Below are 25,311 nucleotides of genomic sequence, written 5' to 3'. Positions count from 1 at the left end.
AGTGGGCACGAATACATTAAGTCTGACTGTGCAAGGCGGAGGCCCTCCTTGAACACATTAATTATATCCTGGCTGTGCGAGAACGTGGCAGAAAAAATGTCAAAAAAAAAAAAAAAAAAAACACAAGTCTGTAGCAGATCCTTTGGAGGTGCTTAGGTAGGAAGCCCAGTGAGACCAGACGTCTACTTGAACTGCTCTAAGTAGAGTAAGAGGGGCTGGGACCGCAAGCCACTCAGAGTGATTCTGTCTCTAGAGCCACTCTAGAGAGATTCTGTCTTTCTTTCCTCTCCAAATCCTCTGCTCACCGSCGTTTGCAGGCACACAGTATGTAAATCTTCATGCTGCTACCACACACCATGTTCTGCCTCAAACCCATCAGAACAGACAAATTAACTTCCTACAGTGGAAGGCWATTTCCCTTGGCTTCTTTCACTTTGACAGATGTCTTCACTGTGTTTATTTACTACATGTGTAGGTTGCTCTGTTCCTGTGTGCTCTCATTACCATCCTCATGACAGATGGTGCCTTGCAACGGGTAGCTTGAGTCTCTGTGTGACTATGGAGCCTAAGCCCCAGTGCTGCAGCCAGGCATGAGGCACCTCTTGATGGGGCACCTCAGCAGCATCTCCCCGGCTTGCACAGGGACCCTGACCTCCTGGGCTCTGGCTATGGACTCCTGTGTCACTCAAGAGGCAGCTAAAGAGAAGTAGCAGGCTGTCCTGGGCAGGCAACTACGGCTTTCTCYCAAGGTCAGGCAGGACGAGCTGACACTTCTGCACCAAACCTGGACCTTTCTTCCAGAATTAAGTGGCTTAGCTTGGSCAAACCACGGCTAGTTTAGCTGTTCTTCCAAAAGCAGAGCCCAGGCAGAGCCCCACCAAAACCACGGAGCTGGTAATGTGCTTTGCACTAAATACACCAGAGTCTCCTTAGAGACTAACAGACACCAACAGACACCAACTAGCCACGGATTCATACAGAATAAGTATTTTATTCATGATGTATTGTTTTTTATTTATTTACATTAAAGTTTTCTTGTATTTTGAACTCTGCTTGGATACTGAAATTAACAATTTTATGTGACTGCACACCTGCTCTAAAAGAAATGGAGATAACACAGTCCTTTTCCAGAAAAGAAAAAAGAAACCTGCCTGTCAAAATCAAAGCTGATTTTCCTCATCCCTAGTAATTATCTTCTCACTTTTGAATTAATATGAGTGGAAAATGTAGTTTACTATAATATAATAAATAGAAGACATTGGGTAATTAGTAGTGCTGGTATATTTCTAAAGTACTAAACAGACAAACAATAAACTGTGAATTCAATCACGAGTTTCTCTTACAGTTTCAAGACAGGAAAATTAGAGCTCTCAGCTACAGTCATTTGAGTAATCACATCTGATCTGCATTATTTATTTGTTACTACATGCCAAGTGATTCTGATTGTACATTGCCTAAAATCATTCCAAAGCAAGCATACTTTTGTTTTTGTTTTGTTTTTCCTTTTAAAAAATGGCATTGCATAATAAGTTTTAATCAGAGTTGCTTTCTTAATTTCACATAGAAAATACAAATCAGTGGTACTCTTTATTAATTGGACAAGCATCCATGATGAAATCCTTCAGAAATCTAATTTCAGAGCTATCCCTGATCCAAAACATTGGTTTTTTTTCGGTGGGGGGGAAGGTGAGGTGGGGGAAATACCTTATCCCTTTGCCTGGAGCTGTTTTACTTACCTTTGTCTTTAAAAGGTGCCACAAGACACACTCCCTAAATCTCTATATGCCCTTTTGTATGTACGGCTGAAGCATATTTGGTGATATTTCTGTTGGTAATATTCTACCTGACTCATAAACCAAAACTGTTAATKTTTCAAGAAACAGCATTATACCATTTTATTTAGTTAGTTTTGGTCATTCAAGTCTTAATTTGGGGCATTTTTTGCTATAATATCTTAAAAAGGGAACTACTTAAAATACTTTTTTTTTCTTAATAACCAAAGAAATATAGAAATAAGAATTGGTTACCTTCATTTCCTGCTAAAAAAAGCAGGTTTGGTGTTATATACGTCACTGTAAAAACTAAATAAAGTATTCACATCAGTTGTGAACAATTTGTGCCAGCAAAAGTTAAAGCATCAAAGAAACCCCTTTAAAATGCTAACAAATTTACTTACAAACACCTATATTTATTATTTCATAAATAGGCGCAACAGGTTCCATAAAAAAAAGATTAAATACAGACACAGTATGAAGAAACAATAATACATAGCCATATGTAAAGGTTATAATTTAGCCATCTCCAATCTGTTTCTGCATCTAATAAAATATCAGGTAAGCGTTTGGCAGTTTTATACATAAAAGGACTTAAATGACATTTACTAACCATTACACATAAAGTGATTTTTTTTAAAAAAAGAAGCATTTTTAGGCAGTACAAAATAAATGTGTTTGCTCTTTATCAATGCTAGCTTTTTCCTAGTTTTTCTCTTTACTTAATGAGACAAAGCCAATATTTTTAATTAATATAATTTGGGAATATTTTTCTTTTTTTTCTCCAAATACCTTGAAAATATAGAACTATTAGTCAGCTGTTTAAAAATGAAGTAAAAATATGAATGTTTGCCAATTTAACCCTTACTGTGAAATCAATAAACTGGAATGAGCCAGTTTCAATTACAATTAGCTACAAAAACATTCACATTTTATACTCTAGGAGAGTGTAACATAGATGCTATTTACAAACTTGCTATGACTGCTACATCAAGCCATTTAAAAAGTCTTTAGTAGTTTCATATAAACACCCATTATGAAAAAACAATGGAAAATCCAGGACTTTTCTCCGAGACATCTACAGTTGCTAAGGCAGTTACTATCGYAGCACTTCACAGCAAAAACCAACATAAAATCTGAATGGTCCAAGTTTCCTTCAGGAAAGAAGAAAAGCAATGTCCGTTAACAGGTCTCAGGATGGGGGCAGAAAAGAGAAAGAAAGAGGAAAAAAAATGTRGGGAAAAAAAGAAAAAGATAGAAGCAAGACTATTTTTTTTCCAGAGTGGGTGACCCACAAGCTCAAATAGTCCTAAGTGCTTAGCAACTTGTATTTTCTAATAAAATGCAGAACTGCCTTGACTGCGTAAAGCAATCCATGATGAAAAGACTTCCCTGCATTCCTCAGTGGAAAGGAGAGGTGTTTCAGATTCTCAGGTAAGGTAGAGTGCTTTGTCCCTCTGCATGCCCCTATTCAAAGAGAAGAGAACAAATGTTATTTCTAAATTTGTCGTTTTTTTAGTCCYGTTCTTCCAAAAATCTCCATGACCCCTTCCCTGTGTCACTGATGCCAGGTGTATCACTCAAGTACAGATGAATTTCCATGGCAATAACAAGAAAAATAATAAGAACCCCCCTATCTCCATGGTGGCACGTAGAGGCCAAATCCTGTCCCTGTGCCGAAGAGCACCAGAACATGAGTTTAAGCACTGGTCCAGGACCATGTGTGCGAGCCTAGGTCCCTGGTCACGTTTATTTAGTAGTATAGACATAGACAAAATGTTCTGCATCAGCAGGGCTAGGGAAGCTCACGCAGGGGCACAGGACACTTCTGGCAGAGCCCAAAGCAGAGCCAATGCTTCCTGCCTCTGTGGGAAGCCTGTCATCAGCACACTGGGTCCAGGACAGATCTTGCTTGGGTTCATCTTCTACTGATAGGTACCAGTTTAGTTCAGAGCAAAAACGAATCATTTATCAGTTTGTGACAACAAACAGCCTGTGCAAGTCAGAAAAACAAACAAAACAAAATGAAGTCTAAAGCAGAAATTCCTGTTAGACTTGATGTACAGTGAAGAGTTTTTCTCAGGGAGAAGCTCCAGTAAGAAGACTGAGCAAGGAATTTCCTGTTCCTTGCTGAAGCCCAGGCACCAGTTCTCTTCCTTCAGTTTTACAGCTTGTGTGGTTTRGAGGCAGGGACAGCACAGAGCAGGCTACACTGCACTGGCAATCCATGTCAATGCTCTTGCAAAGACAGGCTAAACCCACGGAGGGGTATAAACAGTCTACTACGAGAAACCTTACCCTGATGGAAAGTTATGCTCAGCAGCCACRTAGAAGGTGTTGCTGGCAGTGACCACACACTGCTTCTCACTAGAAGAGCCTGGAAAGCAAAGCTGTAACTGTCCTGGGCCCTTTTGGCAGAGGACAGTCTAGAAAAATATCCACTTAAAAATGGGGGCTGCAGAGACCCCTGTAAGGGACAGCAGCACAAATCAACATTTTATGGTGACATGGTGGAGAAGCAGGAACTTCTTGCTGAACGCATGGGCAAGTCATGAGGCAACAGGGACAGGCAGGGGGAAAGGGATGCTGCTGTGCAGCTGAGCTGAGGTCTGCCTCAGGGTCAGCAGGCTTCCGGCAAGATGTTATTCTGAACTGGTAACCAGAAAAAAAGATTTTTGTTCTGGTCTAGTTTGAATTCAACATAGACTTTAAAATAACAACACAAGTGAAATTCTGAGTTTGAGTAAATCTAATGGGTGAAACCATTCTTCAGGCTTTGGGTTTCATTGTCTGGGCTGGATGTGACTCCTTGACTATCAGGAGAGGTTTTTTTATCTGCCTTTGCCTTGGAGATTCTTGTCAAGGCCAAGCAGAGGTCAGGCTGAAGGACTGGAGGACGTGGACCCAGAGCACACTATCTATCATCTAAAACTCAACAAATACATCATGCAGAGAGCTAAAGGCTTCCCAGCAGTTCCTGGAACAGCAACACAGGCCCACCAAAAACCTTCTGTATGAATTTTAATGCTCTATGCATCGAAATCTTGTTTTCCTACCGTAATCTAACTGCTGAGTAAACACAAAGCCCTCGCAGACACACATCTAAAATGCTATAGGGAAAGAGGCAGCAAAGCGGTTTCCAAACGCTCTCCCTGATGCCTGTGTCATGGAGGTTGCTCAACRCAAGGTGGCATTCACTGGCTGCTTACCCATTACTGCAGTAGTCGTTATTCCAGTCCACAGTCTGTGCTGGAGGATTTCTGCACCCTGACCGAACATACTCCATTGCTTGGGTAACAACTTGTGCAGCTGTAGAGGTTGGATTGATGATGCTCTGATAATCAGGCTGAAGAGAAAACCCCTAGGAGAGAAAGCATATACATTGCAATGTATGGTGAACCAGGCWACAGGTTGGGTGCAATGTTAGAAAAAAAAATGTGTACAGCAAAATGCAAAATAYTGAAATGTTGGAATCTAAATCAGAAAATCTAAAACAGAAAAAAAATGTATAGGTGCTCTCTATGTCTCAAAAACTTGCTTTGGTTTCAAAAATAAACCACCACCAAATTCTTAGCTGTTACAGTTAGACAGTATAACTAGAAGGGAAAGAGCAGGAATAATTCAAAACCAAGAGAAAAACTTAATCAACACCAGGGCAAAAGGTTTGTTTATTCCTTACAGCTTTCATTTAGATTAAATGTAAGGATACACACTACTCATTAATTCCCAGAACATGCAACAGAATCTTTTTGAAGGATGCAGGCAGCAGGTGGCTGACTGTTTTATTAGACTACACCTATTCACATATTGTTCTCAACTCCCCTTTTCTTCATTCAGTCACAAAGGGACCATCTGCTGCTTCTTTTATTTGTACTTCTCTCTCAACTAAACAGAAATTCAACTAAAGCTTTTTAACAGTGGTTGGACTAATGCAGTGAATGTAGCACAAAATAACTTGTCTTTCAAATCAGGAAGATACAGAAGAAAAGTGAAAGATATAAAGATATATTTAACCTGCTCCCTTAAATACTCATAATGTGAAAAGTCATAACAATTCTTAGCTCTTTCAATATATTAGGATGTTTTAATGCTGTAYTGTGAAACTGGAAGAACGGTTAGAAATTAAAGTGTAGCTTGAACTGCCTTAGTGCATCAGGACAACCAAATAGACACTGTGTTTCTGTAAGATTAGGAACACTACATTGGGTRTAAGGATTTGAATTCTGTAAGAAAGCAATTGGTGCCTGCTGAAAAAAAGCAGCTCAAACTCCTTCCTGGGTCATGGACATACAATTCCCACTCGAGTTAACAGGAAGTGTAACTGCTAAACAATCAACTGAATTTGATCCAAAATACCTAGTTTGAAAATCCACAAGCCCTGTATGGAATAGATAAGATGAAAGCTCATTACTTTTAGTTTGAAATTCAAGTGATTTATGGATGATTACTTCATATAAATAATCCTCATTAAGACAGGAGCCTTGGTAGAGCTATTTTCAGCTGCAGGTTTGAGAGATCTGCCATAGTGCCTTTCTGCAAGGTAATGAATATTCTCAGTTTCTGCCTGGGCCCCTCCCTCCCAAAGAATGAGCATCCTTCAAATATAAAATGTTACCTCCTTCTTCAAATCTTCCTCTCTTGCTGCATTTTATTCAAGCTTTTCCTCCATTGCTCTGCCCTATCAGGCCTCCTCATATGCTGTCACCTTGCTCTATTGACCACCRTTTTTAGCCTAGGTCACAAGTGAATGCACGTTTCACAACTTTCTTCCATATTCTCTTCCTATATTCTTGTGTAGCCTGAGCTGCACTTCAGCACTTTAAATACTTTCTAAAACTTCATTTTGCCTGGTGATTCCAGGAAAAACACCATTAGTAGCAGGCAACTTCATGAACTGAATCCGTCCTCTACCTGTTATATAACTTATATGCATGTTCTGCTAACAAGATAAAATAAAATGTACATAATAGGACTGTGCTTTATACACTACGTTTTCATTAGGCTCTAAACCTAATTCATCAGACTGCACATACAGCCCCCATCCTCTAAAGCAAGCTGTAGCTGAGAAGACTTCCCAGTGATTTTAATGGGAGTTTTGTGTGAACAGAAGGCAGAAAAATTGGTTTTGTACATCACCATCATCATCTGTATACAAAACATCCCCCAAAAGGACTCTTCTAATTTATTTGGAAGAGGAAACTAACTGCAGAAACATGTTCTGCCCTCAGGCACTTGGGTTTACCTTTGGTAGACCAAGCCCCTGAGTGCTCTCTCATCAGTCAGTCTGATATACAGCAAAACCAGCGTGGATGGGGCTAGCAGTAAAACTAGCGTGGATGGGGCTGGCAGCTCCCACGCTGCTGTGCAGAAGCAGGCAAGGAAGCAGGCACGGACACACACAGACTCTCGTAGCAGAAACTAGCTCTCCAAAATCAAAGGAATAAAACACCGGCGTATTATCAACGGTTCCACTTCTTTCATTCCTAGGACTAATAAATAACCTAGAATTGGGAGGGTGGTTCTGCAGTGAAAATGCCAGCCAGGGCTAGGTGAGGACTTATCGTATTCCCGACTTTGGAGTGCCCACAACCAGCTTGCTTTGGCTGTTTTCCAGCGCAGCATGTGTAGATGCCAACTTGGACTGAATTGGGACTTCCATGCTAAAGCTGGGAATGCGGCTCAGAGCTCAGCCTCTCTGGGTCTCTCACTTCACCCGTGTGCAGAACAAGGGGATGAGACCTTCGCTTGCATCTGGCTTGCCTGCTTAGTGTGCAGCTGGCAGGGACTGGGCTGCTTCCTTCAGGAGTGCTCGGGGCATAAACTGCCCATGGGCAACATCCACAGCACAACCCGGCGCCCATCCCGGCTGAGGGCTGCTGAAATCCCAACAATAAAAGCAATAATGTAGGTGTTTAAAAGCCTCTTTTCTAAGGCTAAGCAATTTAAGGAATCTGAATTCATTGTGAAGGACCAATAAGCTATGGTCATGCTTAAAATGTAAACAATAATTACTTCAGCTTTCTTTCATCAACGGAAAAAGCCCTGGAAATACAGATTTAAACAACACAAYGAGACAACCTTGTACCAGACGTGTAGTAAATATTTGTGTATTATTTATGTAAGCCCTTAACAAACAATGATGAAATAAAAAGTGCTGCGAGAAAATGAGTGCTTCAAGGTCTAATTAAACAATGCCGAATGTTTTTGCATTGTAATGCTCAAGAGAAAATCACCAACTGTTTTGCAACATGCCTAGAATTTTAAATTTCATTTTCTTGTTCCAGATTGAAATAAAAATGGGGAACTTGATAAAGATTAATTCGATGTCAGGAGGGACATTTGCTCTTTAATTAGATTCCTGGAGCCCTAGCAGTTTCGCTGTGCCACTGTAGCGAGTTCTAAAAGGCCTGCAGCACAACTAAACAGTGATCCTCATCTCCACACTTTACTGGGAACTAATTTCATTTCCTGCCTGTCTGGAGAGGTATTTTCAACAGGCATCAATGTTTTTGTCTTCACAACTGATTTATTCATCAATCTCAATGTGATATTTTAAACCTTTAAATTACATCCAAATCCTAAAGCATCTGTTTATTACACAAGGAAATTGAAAATCTGTCTATGTGATATCATACAAAGATTTTTCCTTAAGGTTATAAAGGAAGTTGACAGATATTAATGATTTTTTTTTTCTCTTGACCTCATTCGAAGACAAAGCATAACAAAAAGAGAGGAAGAAATCTGGACAAATACAGCAGGTCCGTGAGTCTACTGTATATAATATAYACCAGAAAAAAAATGAGGCTATTATTTTTGGTAGGCTATGCAATCACCTTGCTGTATATATATATTTTCTAAAGAAAAAAGAAATGAAATTAGTTATTATTAAATTATTATTATTATTAAAAAAAATTATTATTAAAAAAAAAAAAAAGCAACACATATTTTCTCCTTCTTTGTTATGCATAAACTTGCAGTCATGGTTACTAGACTTTACAAAGCTTGGTTTGCTTGCTTGACCCGTGAGCCAAGATGGGACTCCTCATCTCACATCCCTTGGGTCGAAAGTCCAAGTAGGGGAGGAGATGATTCCAGTAGAGAGACTTTATAAGGTTCCTACAAAATGACTGGGAACACTTGGGAGAGAATCCGTGTTCTTATCACTGTGCACACAGAGCAGCACAGTACAGTGGGCTGGAGAATGAAGCCCAGCAAGAAGCAGAAATGTTGGTGCGAGCAGCAAACGCAATGAAGGACATTTCAAAAGAAAACAGGTTGCAGCTTCAGATGCCGTTTTACCCTGAACTTCAGAGGAATCGGGCTGATTTGAATGACAAAGGGCGAGACTCAGATCACCTGATTCCAGTGAAGTAAAAATTAAACATTTTGTGAAACCTAGTTGTCTAATCTCACATATAATCAGGAGAAAGGAAAAGGCTGGGGAGAAGGGGGTCTGTATCAGTTAAAAGATGATATATTGATAAGATGCTCATGTAAGCATTCAATGAAAGGCAAATCACACTCCTCTCATCTACCAGGCTTCATTCAGTATGTCAAAAGTGGATGAAAGAAAGACCGTTACAAAATGGCTTTAGACTTTAACAAAGAAAAACTTCAACACAGCTCCTGCTAAGAATATTTCTGAATACTGCGGGATGATATTTTACAATTAGAAATAAAGTACAGTCAAAACCAGGATCTAATTTAAACCACAGGATAAGAAAAGGACTAAACAGTCATTTTTTATTATGTAAGAGATAACAGAGGAGCACCCCAGACATCTATAATAGGGCCAGCGTTATCTAATTTACTCATTAAGTGTTTTGAAAGGAAAGGGAATAGAGGAAAAAAGCTCCAGTTTCCAGAAGCTATAAAAATTATTAGATAACTCAAATAAGGGAAGGTTGTAAAAGAAACTTTTACAAGATTTACTAATGGCAAGCATACAAACAAAACAAAAATAAATAAAATTTAGTTAGTTCTGTGCACTTTAGAACAGTCTGGGTGCATTGCACAGCATTAATTGATTTCAAATAAACCGAAAAATGTGCAGTCATTATGGATTTTTGGCTCCTAGGCTTCTGATTATCTTGATTTTCAGTAGTTTTCATGGAATCCTTCAGGAAAATGTCCCTCTCCAGCTGGCAGCCAGAGTTTGGCAGCTGCACAGGAGCAGGCAAGTGCTGCTGGAAGAACGGCAGGACGTGCTGTTCTCGGCAGAGCTGCTATGGATCAGCGCTGTGTCCTTACAGTCGYGTGGGCAGGCGCTGTTTCCATGAACTCTTCCCCTGGTCAGCAGCTTCTTATCACTCCTTCCTCCAAGTTACTCACATCATGAGAAGATGAATCGGTGGATTATAGGCACTGTCATTTTGGAGGGCTGTGGTTCTGCCTGCCAGGACTAAGGTCTGGATCTCTCTGTAGTTTTTCTTAGAGCTGGCAGTGCTTCAGACATACTGCAAGTCTGTCTTTGATAAGAAACCATCCTCCCTCTCCTGAGGAAAAAGTGGCCAAATCTCCCAGTAGCYGCTGCACTAAAGCAGGGAACCTGCTGGGATTTCCACAGCACTCCCAATGCACTGAGTATCTCCCCAGCAAGTCATAAACTCTTTCAAATTAGGATATTGGAAAAAAAAAAGGAAAAAAAAAACCAGAGCCTATCATTGGAAGGTCCTCAGTCTGTAAAACAGGGTCTAGCCCAGGGAATGCCTGGGGTAGAAGACTGTTATAACACTCACTATCAACACACCTACACTTAACGCCTTCTCTTGCCGCAGTGTGGCATGAAAAAATGGCCTGGCCTTGACTTAAGTCTGCTCAGTTAGAGGGTTTCTTAAAAGGAAAATCTCTCTTGTTGCGGGTCACGAAGCAGGGAGTAGGATAACATTAGTTCTCTTGTCCTGCCTGCTTACCTAAATTAGAAGCCCCATGGAGTCTGTGGTACAGGCTTAGAGTGCCCACACTGCYAGCATGGTAGGAAATCAAATAGGTGATGGAAGAGGAGCTGGCAGAGAGCTGAATCAGATGCCAACTGTTGCTTTGGCTTTGCCAGCCCACATATTCTCTTTTTGTGCAGTAAAGTGGTGTACTCGGCTAGTCAAGCACATGGGTTTCGCTGGGGTGGTCCTGCCTCCCTCCTTGCCAGAGGCTGGACGTACAAGGTAGCTCTGTGCCTCCTCACTGCCTGCACTGCTGCTAACCCTCTGTGCTGCTCTTACTGCACTGCAGCTCTTTGGAGGGCTTGCTGTCTTACCCATTATGTCTTCTCCTTTCCAACATGCTCTGTGTTTGCTCGGTTTCAAGCAGAGTGGAGAGCACCATCCCTTGACATATGAGTCAGAAGGAGACCTTTATTTTAAAGTTTCTCAAGAAGTTTCTCAAATTCTTGTTAAATGTCTACTAGTAGCCAACACATCCGTTAATGCTATAAATACATACACAACCCTAGGGATAGTGTTTTTTAATATTTCTTGGGTATGACTAGAAAGAGTCACACCTAGGAGACTATCCAGCTCTGGTATAATGAATTGTTATTAACACACTTTTTGCTCCAAAATTGAGCATATTTTTTGCTTTGTCTTTGCCAACGTCATTCTTTTAAAGGGACGGGATTTTGCACTTAAACTAAATATACAAAGTGTATAAACTATATAACAGAATATGAAATAAACATCACAAATATTGTAARAGTGAAAAAACAAAGGACATTCAGAGCTCATAAACTGTAATACTTTTAAACAAAAATTAATCACTAAAAATATAAAACATCTTGCAGTTGTTTCATGAGGCTTAGAGGAGACATGCAGTGAAGACTGGAAGCGTAGCATTTCAACAGGTAGTAAGTACCTTGAGTAAGGATCAGAGTACCTTGAGTAAGGATCTCTCCTGTCTTACCATGGCACCCACATCTGCCTTCCTAACTAAGCAATGTAAGCCGGTAAAAGTATTTAAGCTAGCCTTTCATGAGTTTAATAATGAAAAGCAGGAGAACAGCACTTTTTATTTTACCATTCTTGTATTTTGCAAAGAAAGAGTTGCAGTACAGCACAGGTTGACATTTTGACTTCTAGACACCTATATTTTTTCCTAAGCTAAAAATGACTCAGCTGCATATGACACATCTCACAGATGAACAAAAGTTCTTCCAAACCACTGACATACAGWCCACATACTACAAGTGTGCAACGTGGCAATATAAAAGTATCAGAAGGCTAATATTATCTTACCTTCTTTGTGTTATATAATGGTCTGGAGAAACTCCTAAAATAGTGTTTGGATTCACACAGTGATAATAATGTGTGCTGCACATATATCTAACCAGACACATAAGAAATCCTCAAAGGTATCTAATATCTGCATCTGCTAACCATTATTGTATTATCCTTTGAATAATCAAAGCCACATTTTCCAATTTGTTCAAGAAGTTTTGCTTACCAGCAATTCTGAAAAGAAAGAACGGGTTTGATGTTCTCTTGATTTGTCCTGGTCAAGTGAATCTAAGTTAGGCACAAAACGTTTGATTCTAATTTTGAGATGATTGAATCACTTTGCAATACCAGACTTCCTTGAATATAACCATATGATCACAACAGGCTGCTGTCACAGCTGTCGCTATTCATACTTTGTCACTAACTAGACATTTGCACTGGGTGTCAGTCCATTGTTTTACCTCTAATTGCTCTAAGTCTGTAGACTTAATTAAGACTGGGCTTCTCTTCAGGCTTAGGATCTCTAGGTGGCCCTTCCTAGATCATCTGTCTAAGATCTCTTGCTGAGTTACTTCCAGCTGCCCAAGTCTGGTGCTAACTCCCGAGTTTCTCTAAGGTCTGCATACAGGCTTTGCCAGGATCTTCTCTGGACTTCTAAGTAATAATGCAACCTCCTGAAATACATGACAGTGAAAGACTACACATTTGTGCATTGAACTTTACTCTGAGCATGAAAAATATGCTGGACTAAGCGAAATTTGCAAGCCATTTACAAATCTTCTGATTACTCAAAAATTTTCTTGGCTAAGATCAAGGCCTCTASGGCAATTCAGAACATCCTGGGTACCTCTTGGGTTACAGAATTTATTAGTACAGATCACTTTCACCTCTGTTGTTGGGTTTTTTTTTGCCTTGGTTTGGAAAATTCCACTCTCTGATAAATCAATTCTTCCAGTCATGACAARTATTTTTTATTCAGGTGTTCCTCTCTCCGAAGACCATTCTTGAGATTAAATGCTTCTTGTTTGGAAAGCTAATGCCATATGTCTTGTTAGAAAACATGAATTTATGGAGAGAGATTCAAAACATATCACAGGTTCATAACTGTGCATTGTCAACCACAACTTGCAAGTTGTGTGCATACAAATTCCTGAGATTCTTGCAACTCCATAGAGAGATTTTTCACTCTGGCACTTCTTCGTGAAGCAAGATTTTATTATTGCTAATCAAATCTCAGCTAACACAAAGGGAAATCTGCTCTCATGAAATCAGCAGTGTTCATCTGCTCCACCCCTCCACCGGACTAGGCTCAAAACTCCAAGTACTGCCCTGCATTTATTCAGATCCTCCAGCAAGTGTATTGAGAACTGACCATGGAAAACATAGACTGAGAAGAATCCCACCTTCCTGGGGACAAGCTACTTCTTTCCAGTAATAAAGCATGTCTGCCTACTAGAATGAAGGCATGAACATAGGAACATAAATTAATGTATTATGCTCATTTAATCTGATATGACAACAAAGCCTGCTACGCTCTGCTTTCCCTGTGTCTGTTACAKAGGACAGTCAGCAGAAGACTGAGCACAAGTTAAGAAATTTCTGTATATCACGAGACAAACTACTATCACATCTGTTTCTATGCCTCCATTTTGTTTATAAAATAGACGTTTTTCAGGCCTCAATTTTTCAGTTATACATCAGGGTACTTTCTGCCTTGTCTAACCAGTGACAGACACTTCTATTTAAAACAGGAGTCCTGAATATTTGGAGGAGACAAGGTTCACAAGAATATGATTAATGTTGTTAGCATAAACAATTCCACTGAATCTTCCCATCATTTAGGTAAACATCTTCATTTGTTCTCATCTTTGAAAGATTCTGCAGTTTTGGAACTCTGCAGAATTAAAGTTAATCCATGGTCCTAAATCACCCTCCCTCTCAAGCTCTGGATCATCTCAACTTGCTCAAAAAAAATCCCCCCAAACAAAAAACCCTTCCTTCTCCTGCAAAAAAACCAAAAAAACTTGTTTTCTCGGTTGTCAGAGAAACTCAACTTACTTGCTGCATCGTAGGTGAATGTAAAGCAGACTGGACCTGCATTGGTAGCTGGTTCCCGATGGGCTGCTGCATTGTAAGAGGCTGGTGCTGCTGTATGTTGAGATGCTGGTGCAGAGGGGGGCTGATCTGGAGCGGTGGTGGCGGCGACACGGCCATGTTTGCTATGGAAACAGTCACTGGCATTTGGTTGTTGGGCTTGGGCGCTATGTTCCTGGGGATATTGGCGTGCATGGCAGTGATGTGAGGATTCATTCCTGGTTGTTGGTGGTAGTGGGAACCGAGGTACAGTGCAGAGTGAGCCTGGGCAGGCCCATGAAACACTGACTGCTTTGAATTCATCATCTGAGGTTGCTGGGAGGCCTTAACGTCAACAGGTTCGCTGTAGCTCTGTTGAGGAAAAACAAAAGAACAGGCAATGCTTAGACGCTACAAAATGCTGTTTCTCCCCCTACAAAATTCTCCATACTGCAGAGACAGATCTTTGTGCCATTCTCCCCCTTCAATAATCTGCAGAATAGTTTGCAGAAAATTAGAGCTGCAAATATCAATGCTTCATATAGGTAATTTGGGATAACAGTTTTTTTTTAAAGAGGTTCACTACGGGATAACATATGTCGTGACCATCAAAATATTTTGTCTATGGAGGTTACTTTACTTTTTTTATGGAGGTTATTACAGTAGAAAAACAATTAATCTCTATTACCTTACATATTGTTCTTCAGCATCATAAAAAAAAAAAGAAAAGAAAAAAGATGTTAGCCCCTTTGCTTCCTGGTCTAGCCTGACATTTTGCTTTCTCAAAACTTGGAACTGGCATCACTGACCTAATAACCTATACAACAGAACTGACCAAGCCTGTCACATTTATTCACACAAGCAGTCATTACTATTATCCTCAAATTTGATGGCCTCATTGCAAACAGATTCAGGAGGGTGGGTTCTGGCAAAAGCCTGCAGTGATCTTTGACATGTCACTTCCCTGCTCCATGCCTCATTTTCCCATCTACAAAACGGGCACAAGAATTCCAGTGTCCTTCATTACACACATTGACAACTGCTAATAGTGTTGTATTACAGCCAGCTAACGGTGACAAGGCTGAACATCATCCACAGTTGTTCTACTGCAATGAATAAATATCCTAAAAAGTGCTCTGCTGATGCCTTTGTTTTGAAGTATTCTTTGTTGGGATACTATCCATTCCTGTAATTATATAAGTATTCATATGTATTCCTTCTGCTATGCATGCAGAAAAATAAGAGCATCCTGAATTACTTTACTTGCATCAAAACCTCCTTTATGGATCTAGCGAAAAAGCTGTGTTTAAAAGTGACCGAAGCAGATGGTCTACATAAATGTTAGACTTCATCAAACACAAAGAAACTATCTTGCTAAAGCTTGAGGAATGGTGACTGAATTAATAGAAAATACATCTGATTTCTTAACCTGTCAGCAGTAAAATATTTCCAATAATGAATGTGATAATATATTTATTTCTAGTGTTTAATATTGTTACATTTGATTTACCATTAACTTGTTGTTTTCCGTGTTCTCATTTCTTTAGGTCTGCTAACTGAGCTGCTAACTACTCATGCCTCAAAAAGTGCTGAAAAGATTTAAGATTTAACTCACATATGCTTATGGGTGGGGACCTGAATCCTAATTTAGCAGCTCAGGCACACTGGGATTAATAGCCAGTGAAAGGTGAAACATGCTGGAAAAAATGGCAGAAATGTCCCTCTGGAGAGAGAAGTCACTTTGTCAAAACAAGGGCTGCAAGATGCATATATGCCCTTATTCTGTGACCTCCATGTCATGTTTGCTCAGTTTACAAGTCAGAGTAAGCTTCATGTTACGCTCAGCAGCGCGGGGTCAGCGCAGCCGAAGGAGCTCCGTTTGGCTTCTTTCTGAAGGATGCAGCAGCACCAGCAAGCAGGCGACGTGCACGTGTTCCTCAGACTGCTTCTTATACGTGCCGCTCAAGATGAAAAAGCTAACTGCATTTTCCCTAAGTAAGACCACAGTTCTAATAGCAAGAACACTTAGGTTTTTTTTTGCCAGTAAACTAAGGAAAATTAAATGAATATGATAAAAGGAATGCAAATCTCTGTGCATCTGCTTCGTGGTGCCTGCATGTGGGTGTATACGTGGGCAATATGTATTATATGAACGCTTGCAGGAATGAGATACAGAGATAAAAAACACAGATATTAAAAGATAAAACCTGAAAGCAGGTACAAAATTCTACCTTTTTTTTTAGCATTTTTTTTCAGCTACTAAACTTTAGTTCATAAGGACATGAGAAATGTTTTTCCTCTCTGTTCCCAGCAGAATTTGCCCAATAGTCTAGTTAAGCGTGAGAGTAAAGACTGTCTGGTTTGCTGAGTTTTCAGACATTCAGAAGAATATTTGATAATTAGAGGCATRGCCAGGGCCCTCCTCTTCAGCTTGCCAGGCTCTTCACACATGATAAGCAAATATATTCTTTGTTCTTTTGGGAGAAACTTGAAGATTGTTGTGTGCTTCGTCCCTTCATGGAAACGTTTTGCCTTCCGCAAGGCACCCACAGAGCAGGGACAATTTCTCCTGAAGTTTCTGAGGTCAGAGAGGTTAAATAGTATTGCTCGGTGAGTGGCACACAGTGACAGATATTTGTATATCCCTTGTGATTGCAGTGATGTTGCCATACATCTCTTTAACAAAGATATAATGAATTAGCTTAATCACTGGGGTAACTCTGTGGCTCCCTGTTCACACGTAAGTGGTAAACGTATGGCCCATACTGATAACATTACAGAGATATCACATACTTAGTGGCATGTAATAACCCAAACACAAAATATTTCAGGAGGAATTGCATAGTTGTAGGCCCAGGGATGAATAACACTTGCTTTATCCTGAGAAGAGTGCAAAAGTAATCAAAAAGGAACAGCTGCAGTTGTCTCAAGCAATCCATCATCTTTCTATATATTTCACTATATTCTGATACACTGGAAAACACAACACTCCAGCTTCAGACAAGTATTTTGCTGTTACTTAGGATGCTTTAAATCATATGTGATCTGAAGCCAAATTGTCCAATATCAGTGTAAAACACATCAATATTATCAGTTACTGGGAATCTTGATAAATGAACCTATTAAATGCTATTCTCCAACATACTGCACTTTCAGCTTTTTCTTAGGCTGGGTCAGAAACCTTYGCTTTTGTAAGTGTTGTTGAAGCTAACGGAATAGGTGATGTCACATAGTTTGGCTTTGTTAGATCGCCTTGCTGTCAAATATAGATGCATAAGGCACATGGGCTACACTCCGTTATTACAGGCACATCTACTGCTTTCACAGATTTGAATGGGCAATGCACCTGTCCAAAATAGCATTAGACTTAGTCTTAGATAAGGACAGCACTTTTATTACAACTGGGAATTAAGAATGAAGGAATCTCATTAGTTAATAAGGGTTCTAAGTGCACAGATATATACCATAACTTCGCAGGTTGAAATTCAGATTTTCTCTAGTCCTATCTGAGGGAAAGAGTATGGAAATCATTTAGAAAAGCATTCTTTAATTAATTATTTATTCTGCCTATTGACAAGATAGAGAATTTACATCTCCAATTTCTGGCMCAGTTACAGGCTACATTTATTTGCAGCTATATACAGTGGAGAACAATGTTACTAATCAGTACACAAAAGCCATCAAATATTAAATCTTATCTTCTACATATACAAAGAGAAAATTTATCACAACTGCTGTTAGAACTATGATTTTGTAGACCCACCACTAGAGGGTGACAGATTATTAGATTTAGCTTATGGTAGGAAGCAGTATTGTAGATCTAATAATTAATAATAATATACTGTAGGACTGCAAACTAGCTTTCTCAACAGTCATTTATGGTTTTTGAGTGACTGTTGCTTGTTCCTGAATTTAGCTCAAAGTCTTACTCCAAGTCTTTAGGCTATTCTTATTCAAGACTCAAAATAAACTTAAGGCTAATCTCATCCCAGTCAGGCTTCTTATGGACCTTATTCTCCACCTAAATCACTGTATACTGTTGTCTGCATTAAAAAAAAAAAAAATAGAAGGTGAGGACAAGGAAGGTAGATCTGGTACTAGGTCCAAGTGATGGAACACTACAGAAAAGGTATGACTGTCTTACAGGCACAATTCCAAAACTTTTTTTTACAAGAAGTACTTTGTGAAATCTGAAGAAAAAAAAGGAAGTACATTTGGAAATTCCAATAGAAAGAAACCAAAAGTAGAAAAGGAAGGGGTAAAACAACATAATTAAAATAGAAAAAAAACACCAATACAGTTCTTTTGATGAATATGCTAATTACAATATATTTAATAAAATCATAAGTAATACAGACTATCCATCTAGTGGCAGGAAAATAAGAAATTGACTCACTTTTGCTCTTCACCTTGGTGCATGTGCTTATGGTATATACCATACTATATAYAGCATGCTATGTTATATATGGTAAGCTGGTAAATGTATCTTATGGAAAGCCTTGGTGAATGATCCTTAGTTGGTTTACAAAATCATTTTACTTGTACCATATTCTCAATGAAATGTCTGGTGACACAGGTGACAAAGTCTTCTCTTCAGAGAAGGTGTAGGGTGTTGACCATTCAAAACTGAATCAGGTCTTTCACTCAACTTTTCACTGAGTTAAGGCCTTTCYTTCTGATTCCTTGGGAACAGGAAGCTCTTTGATTCACCTTCTGCTTGCCTCCTTCCTGCCAAAACTCCTTGTGCTCCTCGGCCAACTTAAAGCCTCAAGGGGTTAAGCGCTGCCCACCCGGTTGTGCAATGCTCCCCTCAGCAGACCTGCCCTGGCAGCACTGATCTGCATATTCACTGTGGACCAAGGCTGGGTGCAACTCAAACAATTCCTTCGAGGGAGGTGACGATGGCATTTGCTTCACTCCAGCACTCGCCACCCACTCCTGCCCCTGGGCAAGGATCTGCAGTACAGAGAGACTACTCAATCCAGCCGTGCCAGAGATAAGAGCAAGAGTCTAGTGATACCAGCCTGGCAACTAGACAGTTTCCTTTGGGATTCTATTCTGCTTCCACTTTGAAAAGTCTGTAGCTGCTTTTTAAACCTCACCTGTAGATCTGGGTAACTAAACAGCTGTTGAAGTCAACAAATGATTTTTGATTCTGACTCGCGGCTGCCTTCTGGCTACTCTTGGCTCTGCTAACCTCACTTCTGTAGGAAAAGAAACTGCAGCCAAACGATTGAAAATAAATCAAGGATACGTTTTAATAAGGCAGTATTTGAAGGGTCTGACCCTTATACAACTGAATTTAATGGAAACTCGYCTATTAACTTTAATAGAATATGGATCAGAGCCCAACATTTTTACTTCAGTATTATCTACTGGTCTGTTTTGTTATCACAAAAATCAGCTAGGACCTGGCCAGCTCTACTGAGTCTCTACTGAGGATCACTCCCAGTCGATGAATACTACATTTCCCCTAAATATTTTCAGAAATAGAGCTAGAAGTTAAAAGCATCTATATTTACTTTATTTTGCATTTTTAATATGTTAATGCAGTTGCTGTTAGAAAATGCCACCAAGTAGGAATTTCTATATATGCCTACATATATACATATACATACATATATATGAACACCTTCAATTCACACACACAGACATGCTTTGTTTTCAGCATTCTTATCCTAGAGTAACTTATGGTTCCATAATATACATTAGAATTAAATAAATGTTTTTGYAATAATTTCATTCCAGTAAGCAGTGCTTAATTAATATTGCAGTTTTCAATACAAAATAAAATAAAAAAAACTTGTTTCAAATAAAACATAGTTGTTAGGAAGAGCACTGTTATTTTTTGCTCAGTCTATTGACATCACAAAAATACCTAAAGGATCAACYTTTCAGCTGAAGCATAACATAATTTCAGCAGTTTACAAAACAGATATAACCAAAATACCATTTTATTAATATCAGGAATTAAACTCCTCTCTATAGTAAAATATGCACAAGCTTGTGAAACTGGTGCACATTCAGTAAGTGTTTTCGGTACTGCTGCCTATGGTGGCTTTTAAATAAATGCTGACAGACGTCCTCAAGGACAAAGAGCCTTAGAGCCAATACACTTTCCACCAATAAACTTTCCACCAGTGCAAACAGCCTGTGCTCTTACTTGTGGGGAAACATATCCTACTCTAACCTCATAAGATTTTTTTTCCGTAGTCAAAATGATGTAACATGGTGTTACTGTAAACGAGAAACAGGTCTACTCAATTTGATATCCCCTCTGTCGACACAGYGAACATGTACTTAAGTGAGTATTTCAAAGCCTGAAAAGAGTTTAACCTGATCCAAGTTTTAAAGGGATATGTGTCAGCCTACTAGGTGCTACGGTGTCCCTTCCCATGGTAGTGCCACACACACACCTGCTGACTGAAGTCAGCTCCTGAGCCACATGGAGGAATTCAACAATTTTCTGATTCTGCACCCAGAATGAAGTTACCATTCAAATAATAACATCAGTGATGCTAGCAGGCACCAGGGAGGTTYAGACTCTGTAGATCTTCCCTTTGAGATGCTGTGATTAACCCCTGACTCAGCTCAAAATGAGCTACCTCCAGTATCCTGATGTTAGATACAAGTAGATGCTGGTAGATACAAGGAAATTGGCTGAATATTTAGACAGCTACAAAGCTTACCTAAGCTTAACTTCACATCTGCTGCCTTTGCTGTCTTTTTGGTGGAAGGAACATCTTGAGCTGTTTATTCCTTCCCTCAGCTTTTCTGTGTTCCCATAATCCTGTCCATTTCTAATATCTTTGAGATTATAGGTCATCTCCAACCCCAAGCCTGTCCTTGAAAAGAATCTGTTCTTCAAGCCTGCATGGASTCAGCCATTTTTATTAATACCTCTTTGAAGCTGTTTATGAGAGAATGACTTATCTCTGGCAGTGTTTTCTCTTTCCTGCTTGGATCTTTAACTTCTTTAGATTGCTTTGACTTAACTCTGTTCACTCCAGTAGAGAATTTATTCCACCACACAGCTATGCAAATTTATAATGCAGGCACTTTCCTACCTAAGTCACTGAAGGCTCTTAGCAAATGACATTTCATATTTTGTTAATTCCAGTCACCTACTGAAAGCACAATATTGKGGACTCTAGAGAATTCAGAAGCTTTTGACACATCCTTGATGCTTCGGAACAAAGAAGCAAGCCACTGCTTGTCATCTATAATTAGCCAAGATAGCCCAGAAGAACATCTTTAAATCTGAATATACATTTTGTCATCATCTACAGRGGATTGTCACAGATTCATGCAGGGTATGTAGGTAGAAACAGATGTTTTATGAATGTAATCTGAATCCATGGGATAAAGGATATGCAACTTTAATTTGGTACAAGTGTTTTAATTCCCTAAATGGACGCACTATGCTAATAATGAAATCCTATCTCCTCTTGTTTACTCACTTCCTGCCCAAATCAAAAGATTACTTCCCTCAAACTGAAGACATTTTGGTGATATTTGGCTGAAATTATGTGAGAAATTCTCCAKTTTTTTTTTTTCATTGTTGAAATGCAAAACCATTGTTGCATGGTTTAACCTCAAATCCAGCTCTTGGCATTAACTTAAAAATAGTTTGCTCTTCTTCTTCGACTAGGGTAGAAACTTGGTTTTGAAAGTATGCTGGATGAGAAGTTAGCTTGTTTTTCATTACTATCAGATTTGACAATCGTTCTATGAATTTATATGTATATGTTCATTTACCAGATACTCTAATACATTAGACATTTGTACATTTTATTTTATTTTAAATGTTTTTTATGACTCCTTGAAAATTTCTGATTATATTATAATAACTCCAGAAAAAAAAGACTGATGTACCACAGAAACTTGAAGTATCTGCTGTAAAAGCCTTACTGTATAATTTCCCCAGACAGGGATTCTAATGTCTAAGGGGAAAAAAAAAATCTGTAGCTACATCCATAGTTACATGTGATCATTGAATTTTTATTAATGATGTTTTAAGAGAAACATTGCCAATAATCTCGTAACACCTTAATACCTAAAAAAAAAATGTTTTTATGCATTAGACATAGCCATATTTTTTAGCAATTCTTTCTATAATACTTTCATGGAAAATAACCTAAACTGTTTCCAAATTTCCAAAACATCTGCATGGACTAGGACAAGATATAAAGTAGCAAATTGAATCCTTTGAAGCCTTTGTGCTCCCCACATACACAATGACCGATTGATTAAAGCCCTAAGAGACAAGACAGTTCAGTGCAGTGCTCTCTTCTGCCTGTGAATATGTAGAATAGTATCTCCAAATGTCCTAAGTTGCAGTAACTGGTTATATTAGGGAGCAGCGACCCTGCTCTAAGGAGATGGGACCCGGTGTTTCCCTACATTTGAGCCACTATGCAGAGAATTCAAAATTCATTATAGAAAACAGCACATGGAGGGAGGTGTGTCTGTATATCTGCATTTACTTAGGTGTTGGGAGATGTACGACCTGGTTTCTGCTCTTGCAACTGCCGACATATTTTTCCTTTTCATATTGTATACATACAAAAATTACCTCCATCATGATAACTATTTTTTCTTTATATTTTCTTTATATTTTGCTATGTTCAAGAAGAAAAACTTATCAATATGTGTTCATGGCAGTTTCAAAAGACCTCAGTGGAATTCCTTAGGCTGTTCAATCATATTAAAATATAGGCAATGCTACACGCTACACATATTTTGGATGCTTGGAAATTCTCCCGTTACAAAGTGCTATGTTTATGGCATTAAGGCAATGCCAAGCTTACAGGATCTGACCTTTAGTTCTTTATGAAAAGTAATTGCCAGTGGAGGTTAGGAAAGTTAAGTAAGTCTGCCATGTACTTCAAGGAGCAATACTACATGTTGAAAAGACTCACACTGTTCTTAACACTTAAAAACATCCAGCATATTTGTTGCGTTGTCAAGCGAGGACACCACTTTGACTTAGATAGAGCACCAGAGTTTTGAAATATGCTCGAGTATTTTGAATTTGAATAATATTCTCCTTKCTGAGAGGTTTTAGTTTCAGCCATAGATGCTAAAACATGCCTGAAATATGTATGAAATTTGAAGTTGGGCCACTATACAGAAGAGAATTAAAGATTCATTCAGCAAGAGAGAACAAAATAAGAAATAACCTTCCTTGTACTCTTTAACCAGTTGAATTTGTACTGCTATATTTAACATACATATATGTACCATATATATGCACTTGTGCATTATGCATATATTAATTATATAATATAAACTGKTTTTATATATACACACACATAATATACATATATGTGTGTATATATAAAACCAGTTTATATATTATACATAAATTATATGTGTGTATATATCTATATATCTATATTAAATATAGATATTTGAAAGATACAGCAAAAACTCTGATGTCAGCCAGAAAAAAAAAAGGCAGGTTAAGCTAGAAAAAGTGCTTGTTTTATGAAATAGTAAAATTGCAATTCACAGCATTTTAKGAATGCTGTACAAATTACCAGATACCATAGACTGCATTTCTGGACCTGAATGGTACTAAAAGTTGCAACCAAGGGCAAATATAAAGACACATATTTACAATGCAAAGGCTTAGTCAGTATTATAAGCAATATGGCAATCTGCATACCAGAAGATATAATGCTTTGTAACGTGATTTTTACTTTACATATCAATTTCTACACACGGGAACAAGCTCTAATRCAGCCTCATTAATTTCAATCATTGTAAAAAGGAAGAGAAAAACATAGTAAATATACTGATAGATTTAACAATGATTAATGCATAACAACATATTTATGCAATCACACATTCACCTTATTTACTGAGTGGCAATACTCTGTAATATAATTTATTTATAAATTTATAACATATTCTATTCTATAAAGACATCACTAAAGCATTTAAAAAGAGACTAGAAATGAGCTGACAAGATTTTTATCAAAGTTCCTGGTGCTACTTCCATTCTTTTTAGTTGTAATTTTGTCAACATATCAAAGCCTGAATTTATACATACTAGGGTTTCTGGCCTTCACTGGGCTCCCGTGATGCCTGGCAGTAGAGGAGCAAGTGAGCATCAAGGACAAGAGAAAGGCCAGGGAAAGATCTGGCCAAAGTCCATGCTCAGGTGCAGAGGAAGAGGAGAGAAAGAAGCTGGACAAAAAGAGCAGGCACTGAGTATCAGAGAAGTCTGCAGTCCCTGCATGACCTGCCTACCCCTCCCCAGGTCAGAAATGGAAACCAGCAGTCTTGAATTTCATTATTCTGGAGGAAGAGGCTAAGATACCTCCTGGCAAAAGCAGCACGCCCCATGTCTGTGCTGGGGAAAGAGAATTTCCTATCCTGATCAGGTATTCCAGCAGCTCAAGTAGTGATGATGGGCACAGACATTTTAACCTCAGGTCTGATCCAGGCAGGAATACAGTGGCACACGTCCAGGCCTTCTTTGTTTTGGAAAACAAAGACTTGTGAACACACCTCCGCACCCACTTACATCCTCCTACATGGACTTCCTACAGTTTGGATGGCAAGTGGATGTCTTGGTGTTTGATGTGAAGTACTAGTCATCACCTCCTAGCCACCAGCCAGCTGGCTCTGGTGTTACTGGAGCTCTGCTATGGACATRGAAAGCAGAGTATCAATCATGCAAATACTCTGGAAAACAAAATTCTAGATGCTTTAGAGCAGAACACCCAAAATAACCAAATCCTCTTTTTCACAGTGTTTCAGTTGTGTGTGAAAAGAAAGACAATACAACCTTCCTGCTCCAGAGCGCCGCGGGGAAGGTAACTAGCACCTCTTTACACCACAGTGCTGCTGGGATGAGCAGGGTAGAAAAGCCCACAAGGAAGCAGGGCTCTAATGCTTCAGTGTACGCACTAAATGCAGCACTTGATCATAAGCAAATGAAATGAGGCTCACACTGAATGAATAAAACATACTACGAGATCAAATGGCTAATAATTGTATTAAAGCACTTTTGGAAAAGTTATGCTATTTCTAGCATTTCTTGACTTTTGCGAATAYGGTCCTTTAAACTTAATAATATCCTCCAAAGGTAGCTTTTGTGTAGGATAATATAATAGATGGAAATAATAGAACAGATGGACTCCACACAATGAATCTTAATAATATATTACATATATTACTTTATGCTTACATGCTTAGCTAAAGAACCACCAATCTTCTGGTACTATATAAATATTTAATAATGATAA

At 38.9% G+C, this 25,311-nt stretch overlaps 1 protein-coding gene across 1 annotated transcript in view; it reads right to left on the bottom strand.

Annotated features, from left to right (window-relative positions):
• Window positions 1-2,700: 2,700 nt before the first annotated feature.
• TOX (thymocyte selection associated high mobility group box) overlaps window positions 2,701-25,311 on the bottom strand; it is a 213,356-nt gene continuing 190,745 nt past the window's right edge. The window contains exons 7-9 of the mRNA XM_026050092.1: window positions 14,039-14,425; window positions 4,982-5,133; window positions 2,701-3,239 (exon numbers count right to left, since the gene is read on the bottom strand). Coding sequence (XP_025905877.1) covers window positions 3,203-3,239; window positions 4,982-5,133; window positions 14,039-14,425 — 576 coding nt within the window. The 3' untranslated portion in view covers window positions 2,701-3,202. The remainder of the gene's footprint in view (window positions 3,240-4,981; window positions 5,134-14,038; window positions 14,426-25,311) is intronic.

This window comes from Nothoprocta perdicaria, unplaced genomic scaffold, assembly GCF_003342845.1.
Source record: "Nothoprocta perdicaria isolate Ctin4 unplaced genomic scaffold, notPer1 scaffold_65, whole genome shotgun sequence".
NCBI lineage: Eukaryota > Metazoa > Chordata > Aves > Tinamiformes > Tinamidae > Nothoprocta > Nothoprocta perdicaria.
The sequence above is the reverse complement of the archived record's forward strand: the minus strand, read 5'-3'. Positions and strand labels throughout refer to the sequence as shown.